The sequence below is a fragment of the Eleginops maclovinus genome, chromosome 10, assembly GCF_036324505.1.
Source record: "Eleginops maclovinus isolate JMC-PN-2008 ecotype Puerto Natales chromosome 10, JC_Emac_rtc_rv5, whole genome shotgun sequence".
NCBI lineage: Eukaryota > Metazoa > Chordata > Actinopteri > Perciformes > Eleginopidae > Eleginops > Eleginops maclovinus.
The window spans coordinates 8,243,136-8,256,660 of record NC_086358.1 but is presented as its reverse complement, the minus strand read 5'-3'; the positions used below and the strand labels follow the sequence as shown (position 1 = coordinate 8,256,660).

Here is a 13,525-nt window from a genome sequence, read left to right as displayed (position 1 = left end):
TGGTTGCTTGGTAGCCCTGTTGTCATGATGATGGGAATCGGGTCCTGCCTGTGTGGTCTGTATCCAGGCACAGAAGTACGCTGAAGCAAATGATATGGATGGATAGGCTGCAGAACTTCCTGTGCCTGGCGCGCGCACGCACACGCACACGCACACACACACACACACACACACACACACACACACACACACACACTTTCATAATTGTTCATTCAAACTACAACTGAACATTTGCGAGATGACTTCACTTGTCAACTTCATGTTACATGCCAAAGAATCATCTGTCCCACTTATGCTCTCCAAGGATGTAGTCAGAAATAGTTACATGTTATTAAAAAAAATGGTTATAACATGTATCAGTAAATAGTTGGAATCCCCTAAGCACTTGTCTTGTGCAGTTGCTACACTTTTCTTTTTAAATTAGAAAATGTACAATTTTATTATATGAGGACTGAACGAGAGCAGTTCAGTTGTCTTATTTACACAATTCCTATAACCCTTACATTACCTCATGTTTGTCTGTTTTATTAACACATTCTCCACTGATTTTTTTAATTAAAAACCTTTTACTTGCTTTTTATTTCCATCACCACCTGGGTCACCCTCCAGTACCACATGAGGGCACTCATGTAAAGGCTTTGGTTTGTTAGTCATTTAAATTCAACTTTTCATTTTGTAGTGTTTAGTATGCATTTTCTCTTTTGTTTATTTTAATACATTTTAATATTATGAGATCTATCTATATGAACAAAATATGTGAAATTGAAAGATATCATTTTGTATGCAACACTACTATAAGCCTTCTTCACAGCTGACACTTTGACATGTCACAGAAGGAAAGCTGATGATACATTATTTCATGCACATCAATAAGAATATGACAACATGCCATCAAAAGATTTTTAATAACGATAGATGAAAATAAGATTTGTTGAATTGACCATGTATTTTTCTACATTTGTTCCTACACTACAAACTGCAGCTGGGTCACTTAACATAGTAGATTGAACATAATGTAACAACAGAAGAAAAAGGCCTGAAAAAGCTAATAAACCTCTCTAGAGATTCTCACAAATACTGAAACATTAAGTGTTGATGGAAATTGTACAAGCCAAGCTGAAAAAATACAAGGTGCAAAGCAGAGTAGACAGCTGTGAATACAATATTATTTTTAAATTAATATTATGAAACTTTGACAACTGAATGTATTGCGTATGATGAAACATAACAAGATAACAAAGGTGTATAACTACTCCAGACACCTTCTCAAATGCAGACAGAAACATAGACCATAACTCAGTATCTCCTCAAACTGTCCCAACACAAATAGTTCCTGTGTGTTGAATGTTTTAGACAATTTATCAGCAATGCGTTGCTCTAAGTTGAAGTAGAAGTGAAGTGAAGGCTGTAATTTGTGGCCGAATTCCTGATGTATACTAAAGAGAAAAAGATATAGATAGGACCTTAAAAAAGAAAGGAAAAGCAGAATGGAGAGGAAAACTGCAACTGGTGATCAATCACATTTTTAAGACTGGAGAAAAAGATGAAATAGAAGAAACAGCTAATTCACCAATGGCACTCGATAAGAGACATCAGCAAGTCAATGTATAGGAACTAACCTTCTCCTCACATTGCGGCTCTCTAAAGCAGACCTGGGTCCAACAGTATTTGCAAATTAGGGGGTTGGATAATAAGCCAACTGAGTAGTCATCACATATCTGTGATTTTGTAAGCTGATCAAAAACAGAAACAAATTATTTCACCAATATGTAAAACAAAAAACAAACCAGGAAAGATTCACATATGCTTTTTATCAAATGTTCAAAGTGGAGAAAATGTATCTAAGCAGGAAACAAAAGCTGCAAAACAAAATCAATAAATAACCAATGTGTTTTGTTGTTGTTTGTGTTTTAAATCGTTTTCTTACATCAGCCAAGCACACTATTAGTATGCAGCTGGAGGGAAAACTAAAGTTACCTGTCATGCACCAAGAACTTCCTGTTTTAGCAGGAAATGCCACACCTGCATGAAATTCCTTGGATGTGCCGAGGTTGCTTTTGGGCCAAATTACGCTCACTACAATCAGCCACTTTAACAGCACTGAAAAAGACCCTCCAGCTGTGCCTACCTCTCTCGGCTCTGCTATAGGCAACACAGCAGTCTGTGACTTGGCCCTAAGAGAGTGTGGAAGTGCCAGTTTTGGCCTTCAGTACAGCTGTCTTTAATCAATTGAATGACCATAAACACTCTCTTTCTCACTGCCTCATTTTATCATCAGCCTCAAATATCATACCGCTTGCAGAGCACACACTCGCCAACTAGGCGCAGAGACTCAAGGCCGGACCAGACAACTCACAAACCCAATCACTCAATGTTTACCCTTCCTGCCTTCCAGTCCAGCAATTCTGAGACTTGTCAAGTCTCCCTGTCTCTTTCCAGGGGAAGCTCACTGATCTTAACACATACATACACACACACCTCAACACAAGGGGGAAAAAGCTCATTTAACCCACCCTGCTCTCACTACATTTGCTTGAATTTCATAAGAAGTGGTTCTACTCTTTCTTATTTATTTCCTCTTCCCTGCCATCTCCTCCTCCTCTGCTTAAGTGTGTCTTCTCTCGTGGCTGGGTGGCAAGCAGGCTTCCACAGTTGGGTTCCTTTGATTCCAGCTTAGCCTGGTTCAGCCCACTTTGGCCCAGCTGAGGAAAGCCGGGATGTCTCGGACTGGGACGTTGCGGGTCAGAGCTTTGACGCGCAGGTTACGGTCATCTGTAAGGAGCACCACCTCCCTTTGAAGCCTCACTGTCCCGTCTAGGTGTGGGGGACAACCTAAAGATTAGTATCAAATACAACTAGATGGCTTCATTCAAATCAAATGACATGTTTCCTTATGTGAGGACAAATTACAGTCAATGTTACATACTTCTCTGATCAGGCATGAAATCTTTCGCCTTGTCTTTGCAGTAGTTGAGGCAGCAGGACAGAATCACATCATCATTGGTACCCTGAGGAAAAATAAAAAACAATGTCACCAAAAAGATACAAATGTTTGACTTGAGTAGTAATGTACAGCAGTCTGCTTCCCAGCAAAAAACACAGCCGTATTTAATGGCACAATCTAAAACTCAATTATCAAAAACAAAATACAATGGTACAAATATTTTCAGCTGCATTTATGTGGGCTCTCACCTGCTGTCCAGAGGTGTCTTCACTGCGGAAGGCGATAGACTCAAGCTGGTTTCCCCTGCTTGTCAGAGCTCTGAGACACGGTTCCCTGGCTTCGAAACCTTTCTCTAGGAAAACCACTGCCTGCCGGGCCTTCTCCTGCACGGCTCGCACATGGGTCGCACTAACATTGTAGTTACCACGACCACCAGTGCTGCGCCCTCCCGGTCCCATTCCTCCAGCAAAGTTGTCCTGGCCCTTAGCTAAGCCATCTAATTCTGTAATCACTGACAGAAAAACACATCACACCATGAGTATACATGTTTGCTGTTTCTACACTAGACACATGGTGCATTATTATCATCTCCATTAAATCATCCCTAACCCTAGAGAGAATTGTTATCCATTAATTTCCTTTCTGTCTTACCGATGAGTGGCACAACTATTATGTATGTTCCACACTGAAGGAGTTTCTTCAAGCCTTCCAAGTGATCAATGAATCCGTTGGTATCTGGAACCAAAAACAGAGGCCTCACTTCCAGCTCCAGCTGCCCACCCGTCTGCAGCACCGCCTGGAACACACATAAGTTACATTATACAACATTCAACACTGCCAGGTCTCACTGTTTCTCATACATTCACTGAGCCAAGAATAGAAATGGAGATAATTATCCATCACAATCCACTTGGTAATCTGGATCTGCTGTTATGAACGGTTAATTCAGGTCTACCTGTATTTGATCCCTGCGCTTCTGTTGCTGTGCCAGTTTGTTGGTGAGAACATGGCGTCGCGCCTTCAGTTGTCTGATGTCATTCTCACTGTCTCCCACATCTTCGGCATCCTCCTCTCCCTCTGATGCGGAGAGAGACGACTCTCCCTCAACTATGACATCATCAGCCTGCCAAACAGCCACAGTTAAGACACATTATCGGCAAGTTGCCTTTTACTACTTACAACAGCCGCTGCTGACCTGAAATCAAGCTTTTATTTACACCATTTTCTGTAGTGTCAAATTTTGGAAGGTGAGAGAAAGCAAAAAATAAAGGGAGCTACTGAAGAAGATATGTTATTAGAGGGTTAGCAGGGTAAAGACAGTCACCTCTTTCTCTGTTAGAGAGTCCTGCTGGCTCTTTGTATTCTTGGAGTGGTTAGGTGGAGGAGAAGTTGCCACAGAGATGTATTTCCCTCCCTTGAAGGCCAACAGAGGCTCTTCCTGTCCACACAAAGCCTCCAGAAAGTACTTCAGCACCGTCACTCTCTTACAATCTGCTGCTATTGCCTGAGGAAGGAGGAGGCGGGATTATGTGCATGACAACAGGAAGTAGACAATTAGGAATAGTTGTTCAATCTAGACGGTGAAAGAATTACACTCAGTAAAATATTCCCCGAGGTCACGTAAGTATGACAATGTGCAAGGGTTGCTGTGTTTCAACATAATGAAATACAACTTTACTCTCCACTTACCACGTCAGTGTGTCTGTCTGTGTAACAAGGCTCCTGCGGTGCAGCAAGCAGTGGTACAAAGCCAGCAAGCAGCCGGTCCTCCTTCAGCTGCAGCACAGTCAGCTCCTCATCTCCCTCAACTTCTTCAGTGTCAGCTTTGTACAGCGGCACTTCCTCATGGTCCACACGTGCCAGCATGTTGCAAAGGTCAGCCAGGCACTGCCACACATCAGGGCTGCCACTTGATAGGAAGGGAAAGCATTTAGTATTTTAACAACCCTCTGTGTGAAGAGACTAATTATTATGGTTTATGTCCCAGTAGAGGCCACGATCAGACACAAACATAAAGGGGCCAAATAGAAAAAGCAACTGAAGGGATAAGGGTTCCTCGGAAGTACTCACTCTATGCTGCACGGTGGTGGGTTCCACTGGTCTGGTTGTCCCAACATCCAGTCAGACCACACCTTGATACTTGGCAGCAGCTCTCTAAGATCCAATGAGAAGGCAGAGACCCTCACCATACCCTCAAGCTCCTCCCCTTTACCCCCTTCCTCTCCATCTGCCATGGGGACTGGTTCTAAAAGAGAGAAAATAAATTTTAAAATACAACCCTTGAAATAATATTTTGATCTCCTCCACAGGCTGAAGACCAGTGCTGTTCATAAAGACGCTACAGCAGTCACTTGTGCTGATGGTGGAAGACACCATGACAAGATCATAAGTTACCTTTTTGGTAATATTGGGTCATGGTTTTTGGGGTTTATGTCTTTGACTGGGAAATTGCAGTTCCTATAAGACGTGAGTTTGTTTAATGTAAGATGTAGCAGTACAATTGCAGATTTGCTTTATAAATGAGAGTTGAGCCAAAAATCAGTATATCATTATACAGTTGTTTGGCTTACTGTGTGCGTACCTGTAGGAGTTTCCCTGAGCAGCTCTGTGCAGCGCTGCACCAGCAGTGCAAACATCCCCAGACCCAGGGCGGTGCTCTGCTCTTGTAAAACAGACCGCACCTCCTTGTCTTCAGCTGAAAAACAAGTATCAGAAACTTGAAAAATAGGAAAAAAGACACATTTCACAACAAAAGAAATCCTTGTTAATCAATAAATAAATAAAATAAATGAAGCAATACGTCGTTTTTATGGTGTGTGTAAGTGTGTGTGTGTGTGTGTGTGTGTGTGTGTGTGTGTGTGTGTGTGTGTGTGTGTGTGTGTGTGTAAGTGTGTGTGTGTGTGTGTGTGTGTGTGTGTGTGTGTAAAGCATCACCTCTGCTGTGGGCATTGTGTATTGTGAACATGTTGATGGTGATGATCTGCAGCATGTGCGTGCTGCCCAGTAGGGAAGGGCCATGCTGGAGCAGCGTCTTAAACTCCAGCAGAACACGGGTGGCCACCCCGGGGAAGGACTCCATTCTGTGTAGACACACACATTCATAACAAATACAGAAAGAACAGACAGATGCACACAAGCACCTTCAAGCTCATTCAGCCCGTGAATTTAAGAGCTGAATACATGAGACGTCACTCACCCCACTTTAGTGAAGAGCTTTCCATGTGCATGCAGGAAGCTCAGAATGACTCTCTTATTTAGCTGGAGGAAAAAAAAGAGAAGGCCGGAAGGGAAAGAAAGAAAAAGGATTAATAATCTTTTGGCAACAGTTATATTTAGCTACAACCCTTATAGCACATGATACATAAAAACACATGTCTTCATCCAGTGCATCCGAGAATTAGAACAATAGGGATAGGAGGAAATAGACGGAAAGGCTACTGAGGCTGCCAAGGCTCTTCTGTTCACTGACAAATAGTGAACAGAAGCACAAACAATAAATTAAAATAGTTAAAATGTAAATATTATAGATTGGAAGAGGCACACAGGAATCTTTTTTGTAAAATCACTATCTGTGTTATACAGCATGGAGGTCAAATGACTTGAAAATAAATAAAAACATACCAAAACACGGGTGGAATAACCAAGGGGAATGATGAGGTTAAGAGAGAGTTTAAAATATATTTGAACAAAGGAGCAGCAATGAACACTAAAGAGAGCCGCAGGACACATTGAAAGAAACAAATAACAAAAGCAGAAAAAACAGCCTCAAAGAAACATAGACGACATACTGAATGAGAGGAAGGAATAACAGCAGTGAAATAATACACTGATTTACGCAGAAGAGATTCAATTATCTAGGAAACATTGGAGACGTTTGCAGGCTCTTGTGACTCCAAGTCTTTTGAAAAAAACAAAACCCGTCAAAAATATGCTCAAAGAGACCAGTGTCTTTAAGTGCAGACATGAAGAGGCACATGAGACTGTGTGTGTGTGTGTGTGTGTGTGTGTGTGTGTGTGTGTGTGTGTGTGTGTGTGTGTGTGTGTGTGTGTGTGTGTGTGTGTGTGTGTGTGTGTGTGTGTGTGTGAGAGTTTGAGAGAGAGGGATCTTACATCACTAGCGCTGAGACTGCCCAGTTCTCCGTCCTGTTCCGAGTCTCTGCTGGATTCACTGCCGCCTCTCTGAGAGGACGGGGTCGCCGCTTGTCCGCTCGGGCGAATCCAAATCTCCACACGTGCGCCATCCTCCCCTCGCCCTCTTCCTTTGACTGCTGGGCCCCTGGAGCCTCCTTGGTGCTCCTGTCTCCTCCTTCGCTCAAGCTGCTCTATCTGCAGAAACACAATCTGTACATAAGAAGCACTTGCGCTGCCTGACGTTTTTGGGCCAAAAGATATACCATAAGGAACAGTTAATGACTTCATTTTGAGTCTTACCTTACGCTTAGCTTCTTCAAACAGACTCATCAGGCTTTCCTTAGCAGTCAGGATGGGGTTGGAAGCTGCCAAGCTTCGCATGTAATAATACACAGCATCCAACTTCCTATTCTGTACGAGAGAGAGATGGAACGAGAGTAAGAGGAAAGTATCCTTCAGATAGGACGCACAGTTGGAGGGTGCGAGAGGATTGTCACATCATAAGTGTATTTTTTCAATTATGCTTCAAGAAAGACACACACAACCTGATGTATTTGTTTATGCCAGCAATATAGTGTTTCCTCAAATATTCAACACTTTCAATCCTTCTTAAACTACATCACTTACTGTATAGACTGCCAGAAGGGCCAGCTGGTTATATGGTCGTCCATTTTTGGGGGCGATCTGCTGGGCTTTCAGGTACCAGCTATGCACAAAATAGAAAGTGAGAGTCATGAGATACCATCAAAGAAACTTTGTGGAAAATAGGCTTCCACTTGAAATTCTAAGGTTCTTATCTAAATTGCTTTTATACAATTAGGAAGGAAGGTTCTCTTATGCTACAAAGTCTCTTTAAAATGTAGCAAGTGGAAGACTCTGGAAGCTTACGAGCTCTCAGAGATAGAGATTTGTACAACGACTGGCAAAAATAATCAGGACTTTACAAAAATGGAATAATTCCATTGGTGTAAAGATTGCCCAACAGTAAAAAAAAAAATATCCTAACCAACCAATACACTCAGGCTCGGACTCCTAACTCAGTCAGTATCAAACGTTAGAAATCGAGCTTACCTGCGAGCCTTGCCGTAGTTGGCTGAATCACTGGCTTGTTCCCGGTAGCGCGCTATATCTCCCTGACAAATCATGCAGCGCTGAGCACTGATAAGTGCATACTTCACCTGACAAAGACAGAAACAGAATCGTTTCACAATTCACAAGAAACAATCTGCAGTTAGGGCATCATTGTAGACACAATTCCCAACTAGCAAGCAGCTTATTGAGCAATCACATGATGAGTTAATGGAGTTGCGCTGTACCGTTTTACGTAACGGCCGAGCCCTGATAGCTATGCCATCCATGTAGTCCTGTAGCTTAAACTGGTACACTGTCTGCAGCTTCTGTAGCAGCGCATCAAAGAAAAGGGCCCCCTGTAAAACACACAGTGATCACAAGGATGTAAAAACCGATTTGGATACAAATGCACTGTGTATATTTCATCTTATAAATAATAGTTGTAATAGTTCTGGGTTTACTGATCTAGTTTTGACCAATCAATACCCAATAAAGTGCCCAAAGAAACTATTAGCATTTGTATTGACTTTTGCTCAAGCAGGGTAATGAATCCTGCAAACAGATGTTCAATGCAATAACATCTTTTCCCCCTGATTGATTTCCCCACATAATTCTCACCTCATCAAGCAGCGTGAGCAGCATGTTCTTGACATGAGGTGTGTTTTCATAGGTGGGGTCTTTGAGTAGCTGCCGGAAGCGCTCTATGACCTGGTAAAAGACATTCTTCCACAAAGCCTGATCCACGTTCTGCGAGTCAGAGTAGTCGATGTCCGTCAGGATGACCTGCTCGTAGAGCCCCAAAATGTCAGCTCTAGAAAAAGAGGAGGGAATATCAGGAGAGTGCTCTTTCAATAAGTGTATTACTAGTTATTCCAAAGGGACGAATTGAAAGCCTGAGAAGAAGTGTGAGAGAGAACTAAACTAACACACATCTGTTACTGTGAATCCTCACCTGAGCTGGGCCATGCGTTCCAGTCCATCCGCACTCACTCTGTCCCTGGACAGCAGGTTACTGAGCTGAAGCTCCTGCGCGTCCGCAGCCCTCAGCATCCTCCCCAGCTCCCCTCTAGCTTGTTGCTCCACCTCTTCCAATGTCAAACTACCTCCTGCTCCAGGCTGGGAGTAACCTGCTCCCCTGTAACTCCCACAGAACTGACCCACGCCGAGGCCAGGGTACATGCCATTAGGGGGAGCCATTTGGTAGGGACCCATATGATAAGGATATGAATAGCGCGGGCCGGTGGTGCTGCTGGGACTATGTGGGTTGCTGGCCGGCACGGGGTGGCCGTAGGGGTTGTCAGAGTTTTGGAATTTGTAATAGGCCATGGCAGCGACCTGCTGGGCTCGAAAGTGATCACCCTGCGCGACTGGAGGACTGCCTGCTGCCTCATCGTCTGTGTCCAGGAAGTGAAGTTGACCAATCCCAGCCCCTGTCTGAAGATATACAGGCTGCTGGCGAGATGAATTCTGAGAGGATTGGGTGCTGGTAAGAGCAGGCTTCTGGTCGGGGTTGTTCGGATCCCACAGTCGCCTCACTCCTCCCCCTCGGCCTCCTCTACTTCTGGCGGCTCCCCCTCCGCGGATTCCACCAAAAAGAAGCCTCTGCCCGACCTCAGGAGAATGAGAGATGTCTGTGCGAGCAGGAAGCACCAGGATACCCCCACCTCTGCCCCGAGGAACCAAGCCTGGCGTGCGATGTTGTGATATGGCACCGCGTGATGGGGTACCTGGCAGTTTTTCTAGAGAGACCCTTAGGATTCCCCTATCTCCCCCTCTGGTTCCATTTGGTCTGTTCCTTTCTACCCGCCGCCTCTCTGCACTTGGTTCTTCCCTTCCACCTGTTCTTTTCCTGTCTTCTGCTTTGTCACTCATCTCACTCCCTTCCATTGATTCTGTAGAGGATTCCTCGTTGGTTGTCCAGCTTTTCAAATGACTTCTCCGTCCTGCTCCACTTGTAGTAACCCCCTCTTTTTGCTTGGGCTCTGGCCACTTGGTACGCTCCACATCCATCCTTACTCGAGGGCCATCCAGGCTGGTCACGCTGCTGGCTGAGCTACTGCTGTAAGTTCGATTCCGCGAGCGGCGGATATCTGATTTGGAGTAGCGTTTTGAGGTTGGCGTTGTGGATTTGTTAGTATTGGATTTGTTTCTATCGCCTCCTTCTACTGGCCTTACTGCGTTTCTTTCTTTTTTAGAATCTTTTTCAGCATCTCTCGACCGGTTGTTGTTGTTGTTGTCTCCTCTTTTGCTGTCTCTGCGATTCTCTCTTCCTTTGCTTTGGTCTGACTCTCCTTGGTTACCTGGTTTATTATCCCTATCTGCATCTGCTGCTCTCTTGCCTCTTTCCTTCTCAGCGTTCCCCCGTTCACCCTTACCTCCACCACCTGCTTCCTCTTTCCCTCGTCTGGAATCTGGATTATTCTCCCTTTCCTTATCGTCTCCCCTTCTGTTGCGGTTTCCTTTTTCCCGTTTCTTTTCTACCTTTTCCTCCTCCTCTTTTGTTCCTCTACCTTGGCCTCTCTTTTCCTTGGAAGATGTTTCCCCTCGCTCGCAACTTAACCCATCAATGACTTGGCTGTCACATCCCACCTTTTCTTTCATGCTAAGTTTATCTATTTTGCTAGTCATTTTGTCCAACATAGCATCAGCGGGAAAGGCTTTTTTTGCAATATCTCGGCCTCCTTGCTTTTGGTTTGCCTCATTGGAATTAGGCAATTTTATGTTGTCCTGTTTAACCTTTATTTCTATATCCTTCCCTCCCTTCTCTTGTATACACATTTGTCGGTCCCCCTCTCTTTCCCCTGTACTTATCTGGGACTCAGTTTTTTGCCTGTTCTTGCTAGGGGGAGGCGTATCCTGCTCTTTTCCAACTCCACACTCTTTTCCCTGGATGCTTCGTCGGCTCCCAGGTTGATACAACTCTCGGTCTGGTTTTCGAGCTTTTCGTGCTGCCCTAGAAGCTCCAATGGGTTCCTGGTGTTCTTTGTCATCTTCAACACAGCCTTTCTCTTGATTTGCTTCAGATTTAGACTGGGAGCTGTTGCCCTTTCTACAGTTCGGAGTGTTATTACCATCACCTCTCATCCTGTCTTCTTCCCTTTTGTTGGTGACAGCCCCACTGTCTGTGCACCCATGTCTCTCTAAAGCTTTTTCCACCTTTTCCTCACTCTGTGGTGGTTCATCCTTGGAATTAGCGGACAGGGGGCCACACATTTCTCCCTCCTCATTGTCACGGTGACACCTTCCATTTCCAGCTACTGGCTGGTAGCGCTGCAGTTCAGGGCGTGGGTGCTTTCCTTCTCGCTTCCTTTGCTGCTTGTGTATGTGATACTCTTGTGTCTCCTCTACACAATAAAAAACACAAAGAAAGTAGCTTGAGTATGGGTATTAAAAAAAACTATTTTGACATGTGTTTTGGTTTTTTTATCAACAAATCCTGTGGGGGAAATACAAAGTCAACACTTTCAGTTTAGTTAAAAAAAAAAACAAATGATTTTTTGAGAGACTGGTAATCAGCTTTCCTAGTTTTAGTAAGTATTGATGACAGCGGAACAATGCACGTTGAATAAAATTAAAATAAATCGTATTGAATGGGTTCAATCGGGTAGTGTTTCTGTAAAACAATGGTAGACATTAACATTCACCCCTGTTTTGGACAGAATAATTCCTGATGTCTGTATTTAAAGATTCAGAGCCTAGGAGGGACACAGATGTGCGCATATTCAGACACATAAAAGTGTAACGTTTTAAAACAAGGACCCATAGACCGTCACAACGTTTCAATGCAGCTTTGCACACCTGCTCTTATATATATATTGAACTTTTTGTTTGTATAATAACATCATTGTGTCTTTTAAAGGTGATCTTGTATTCTGTCGTTTGTCAGCATCTAACCTAAGACACAATTCTATCATGACGTGATGAAAACAAAGATGTTTTTTAACATTACATCTTGTATTAACACAATATCATCGCATCAATACAACAACTTTTCCTATCACAGCGTTTTACAAACAAAAAATACAATACAATAAATGTCGGAAAGCATTCCCTGAGTGGATTAGGGAAAAAGGAGACATGGGTAGTAATGCATAGTAAAAAATAAACTTAAGAAAGACATATCGCTGTTTTGACTACTATTTGTGTTAATATGAGGTTTATAAATACAAGTTTTGTTCTCTTTTGCGAAAAACTAAACAGTAATGATTGGATGACGTCAACTAATTCCCTAACGTTAAACAAACAGCATAGTTTGGCTTATTTGTCGTAGCAAAATGTTATGTTTATGTTTCATCCAAATATTACAGTAACATTCATTCGACTAATGTTCTCAAAGTATTAACGATTTAATATAACAAACAGAACGAATAACAAAAGAAACGTGGTAAATCGTGACAACTGTCGCACATAAATTATCCGCTGTTGGAGGGGGCGTTTAAAACGGACCATAGAATGGAGAGGCATACGGCTAGCTAGCTAACAACATTAGCTTGTAACAAACTTAGCAACTCCATAGGCTACTTCCAGCTAACTCGGGATACTTTTTCGTTTAAATCTATCGACTTTTTCAGGAGTGTGTTCCTTCAAAGTACCAAGTTCACTTCCTCTCACCTTCCTGAGAGTCAGCAATATTGATTGAATTCGACGCTTCAGCTCGGAGTTCCGCAGCTGAGATTCGCACTCTGTCCAGTTCGTTCGCCATCTTTGATTTCACTGAAACAAAAACACAACAACTACGGTGGCGTTGCTAGACCAAAATGATCCACCAGGTGACGATGCAGCCTAGGGCAGTTGGGTAATGTAGTACTTTTTGGATCGCACGTACTGTATATTAATCATTTTTCTTTAATATGTATAGGTAAAAGTCATGGATTTAAGTGTTTACCATCACTACTAATATAATTCAATTTTATGTTATCTTTTTTCTAAAAAAAAAATACATTTGCTTATTGCTGATTTGTATACCTGATTATTTTGCCCCCACCAAATCTCTGAATGCAGACATAGATAAATTATTTGAAAAGTGTTTGTGAAAAGTGTTTCAATCTAGCACCAGACTTAATTGGTTGAATTATAACAGTGCTTATTGCCTGTCCTGAGAGCATCATATTTAAGTATAACTTGAACTCTAGAAATTGTGTTGCTTCCTGTTGATTTTTTCAAATTTGAGTAAATGTGCATGAGTTATGTAATTGTTACGTAGGCCTTGACCTACATGAGGACTGGGGGAAGGGTGGTTAAATATCTTATATAAAGAAACAGACAGACAGATATCCTACATACTACATACACACCCTCAATTTCACACATAGCCACTAGATGTCAGAATTGATCGCTAATCTGACTTTTAGGTAAACTATAACTCTCCGGATTGGCCCA

At 42.9% G+C, this 13,525-nt stretch overlaps 1 protein-coding gene across 2 annotated transcripts; it reads right to left on the bottom strand.

Moving 5' to 3' along the window:
- Positions 1–886: 886 nt before the first annotated feature.
- On the bottom strand, positions 887–12,854 carry smg6 (SMG6 nonsense mediated mRNA decay factor). 2 transcript variants are annotated; one of them, XM_063893336.1, is made up of 19 exons: positions 12,758–12,854; positions 9,099–11,490; positions 8,765–8,957; positions 8,392–8,502; positions 8,147–8,253; positions 7,703–7,781; positions 7,376–7,486; positions 7,055–7,270; positions 6,141–6,202; positions 5,879–6,024; positions 5,526–5,639; positions 5,015–5,189; positions 4,634–4,853; positions 4,269–4,448; positions 3,900–4,067; positions 3,596–3,740; positions 3,193–3,455; positions 2,927–3,008; positions 887–2,832 (listed from the first exon to the last, which is right to left on the bottom strand). In XM_063893336.1, exons 1-19 carry the CDS (start codon positions 12,846–12,848, stop codon positions 2,684–2,686), a joined length of 5,004 nt encoding a protein of 1,667 aa, XP_063749406.1. In that variant the 5' UTR covers positions 12,849–12,854; the 3' UTR covers positions 887–2,683. The 2 variants fall into 2 exon arrangements, with proteins under 2 accessions (XP_063749406.1, XP_063749407.1); XM_063893337.1 differs by having other exon boundaries at positions 887–2,814.
- Between the last annotated feature and the right edge of the window lie 671 nt (positions 12,855–13,525).

Coding starts and splice junctions, on each gene's coding strand:
- smg6 (XM_063893336.1), bottom strand. CDS start 12,848: ATGGCGAACGAACTGGACAGAGTGCGAATCTCAGCTGCGGAACTCCGA. Junction 6,025..6,140: donor AAGCTCTTCACTAAAGTGGG/GTGAGTGACGTC, acceptor GTGTCTACACAG/AATGGAGTCCTTCCCCGGGG. Junction 5,640..5,878: donor ACACAATGCCCACAGCAGAG/GTGATGCTTTAC, acceptor CTTGTTTTTCAG/CTGAAGACAAGGAGGTGCGG.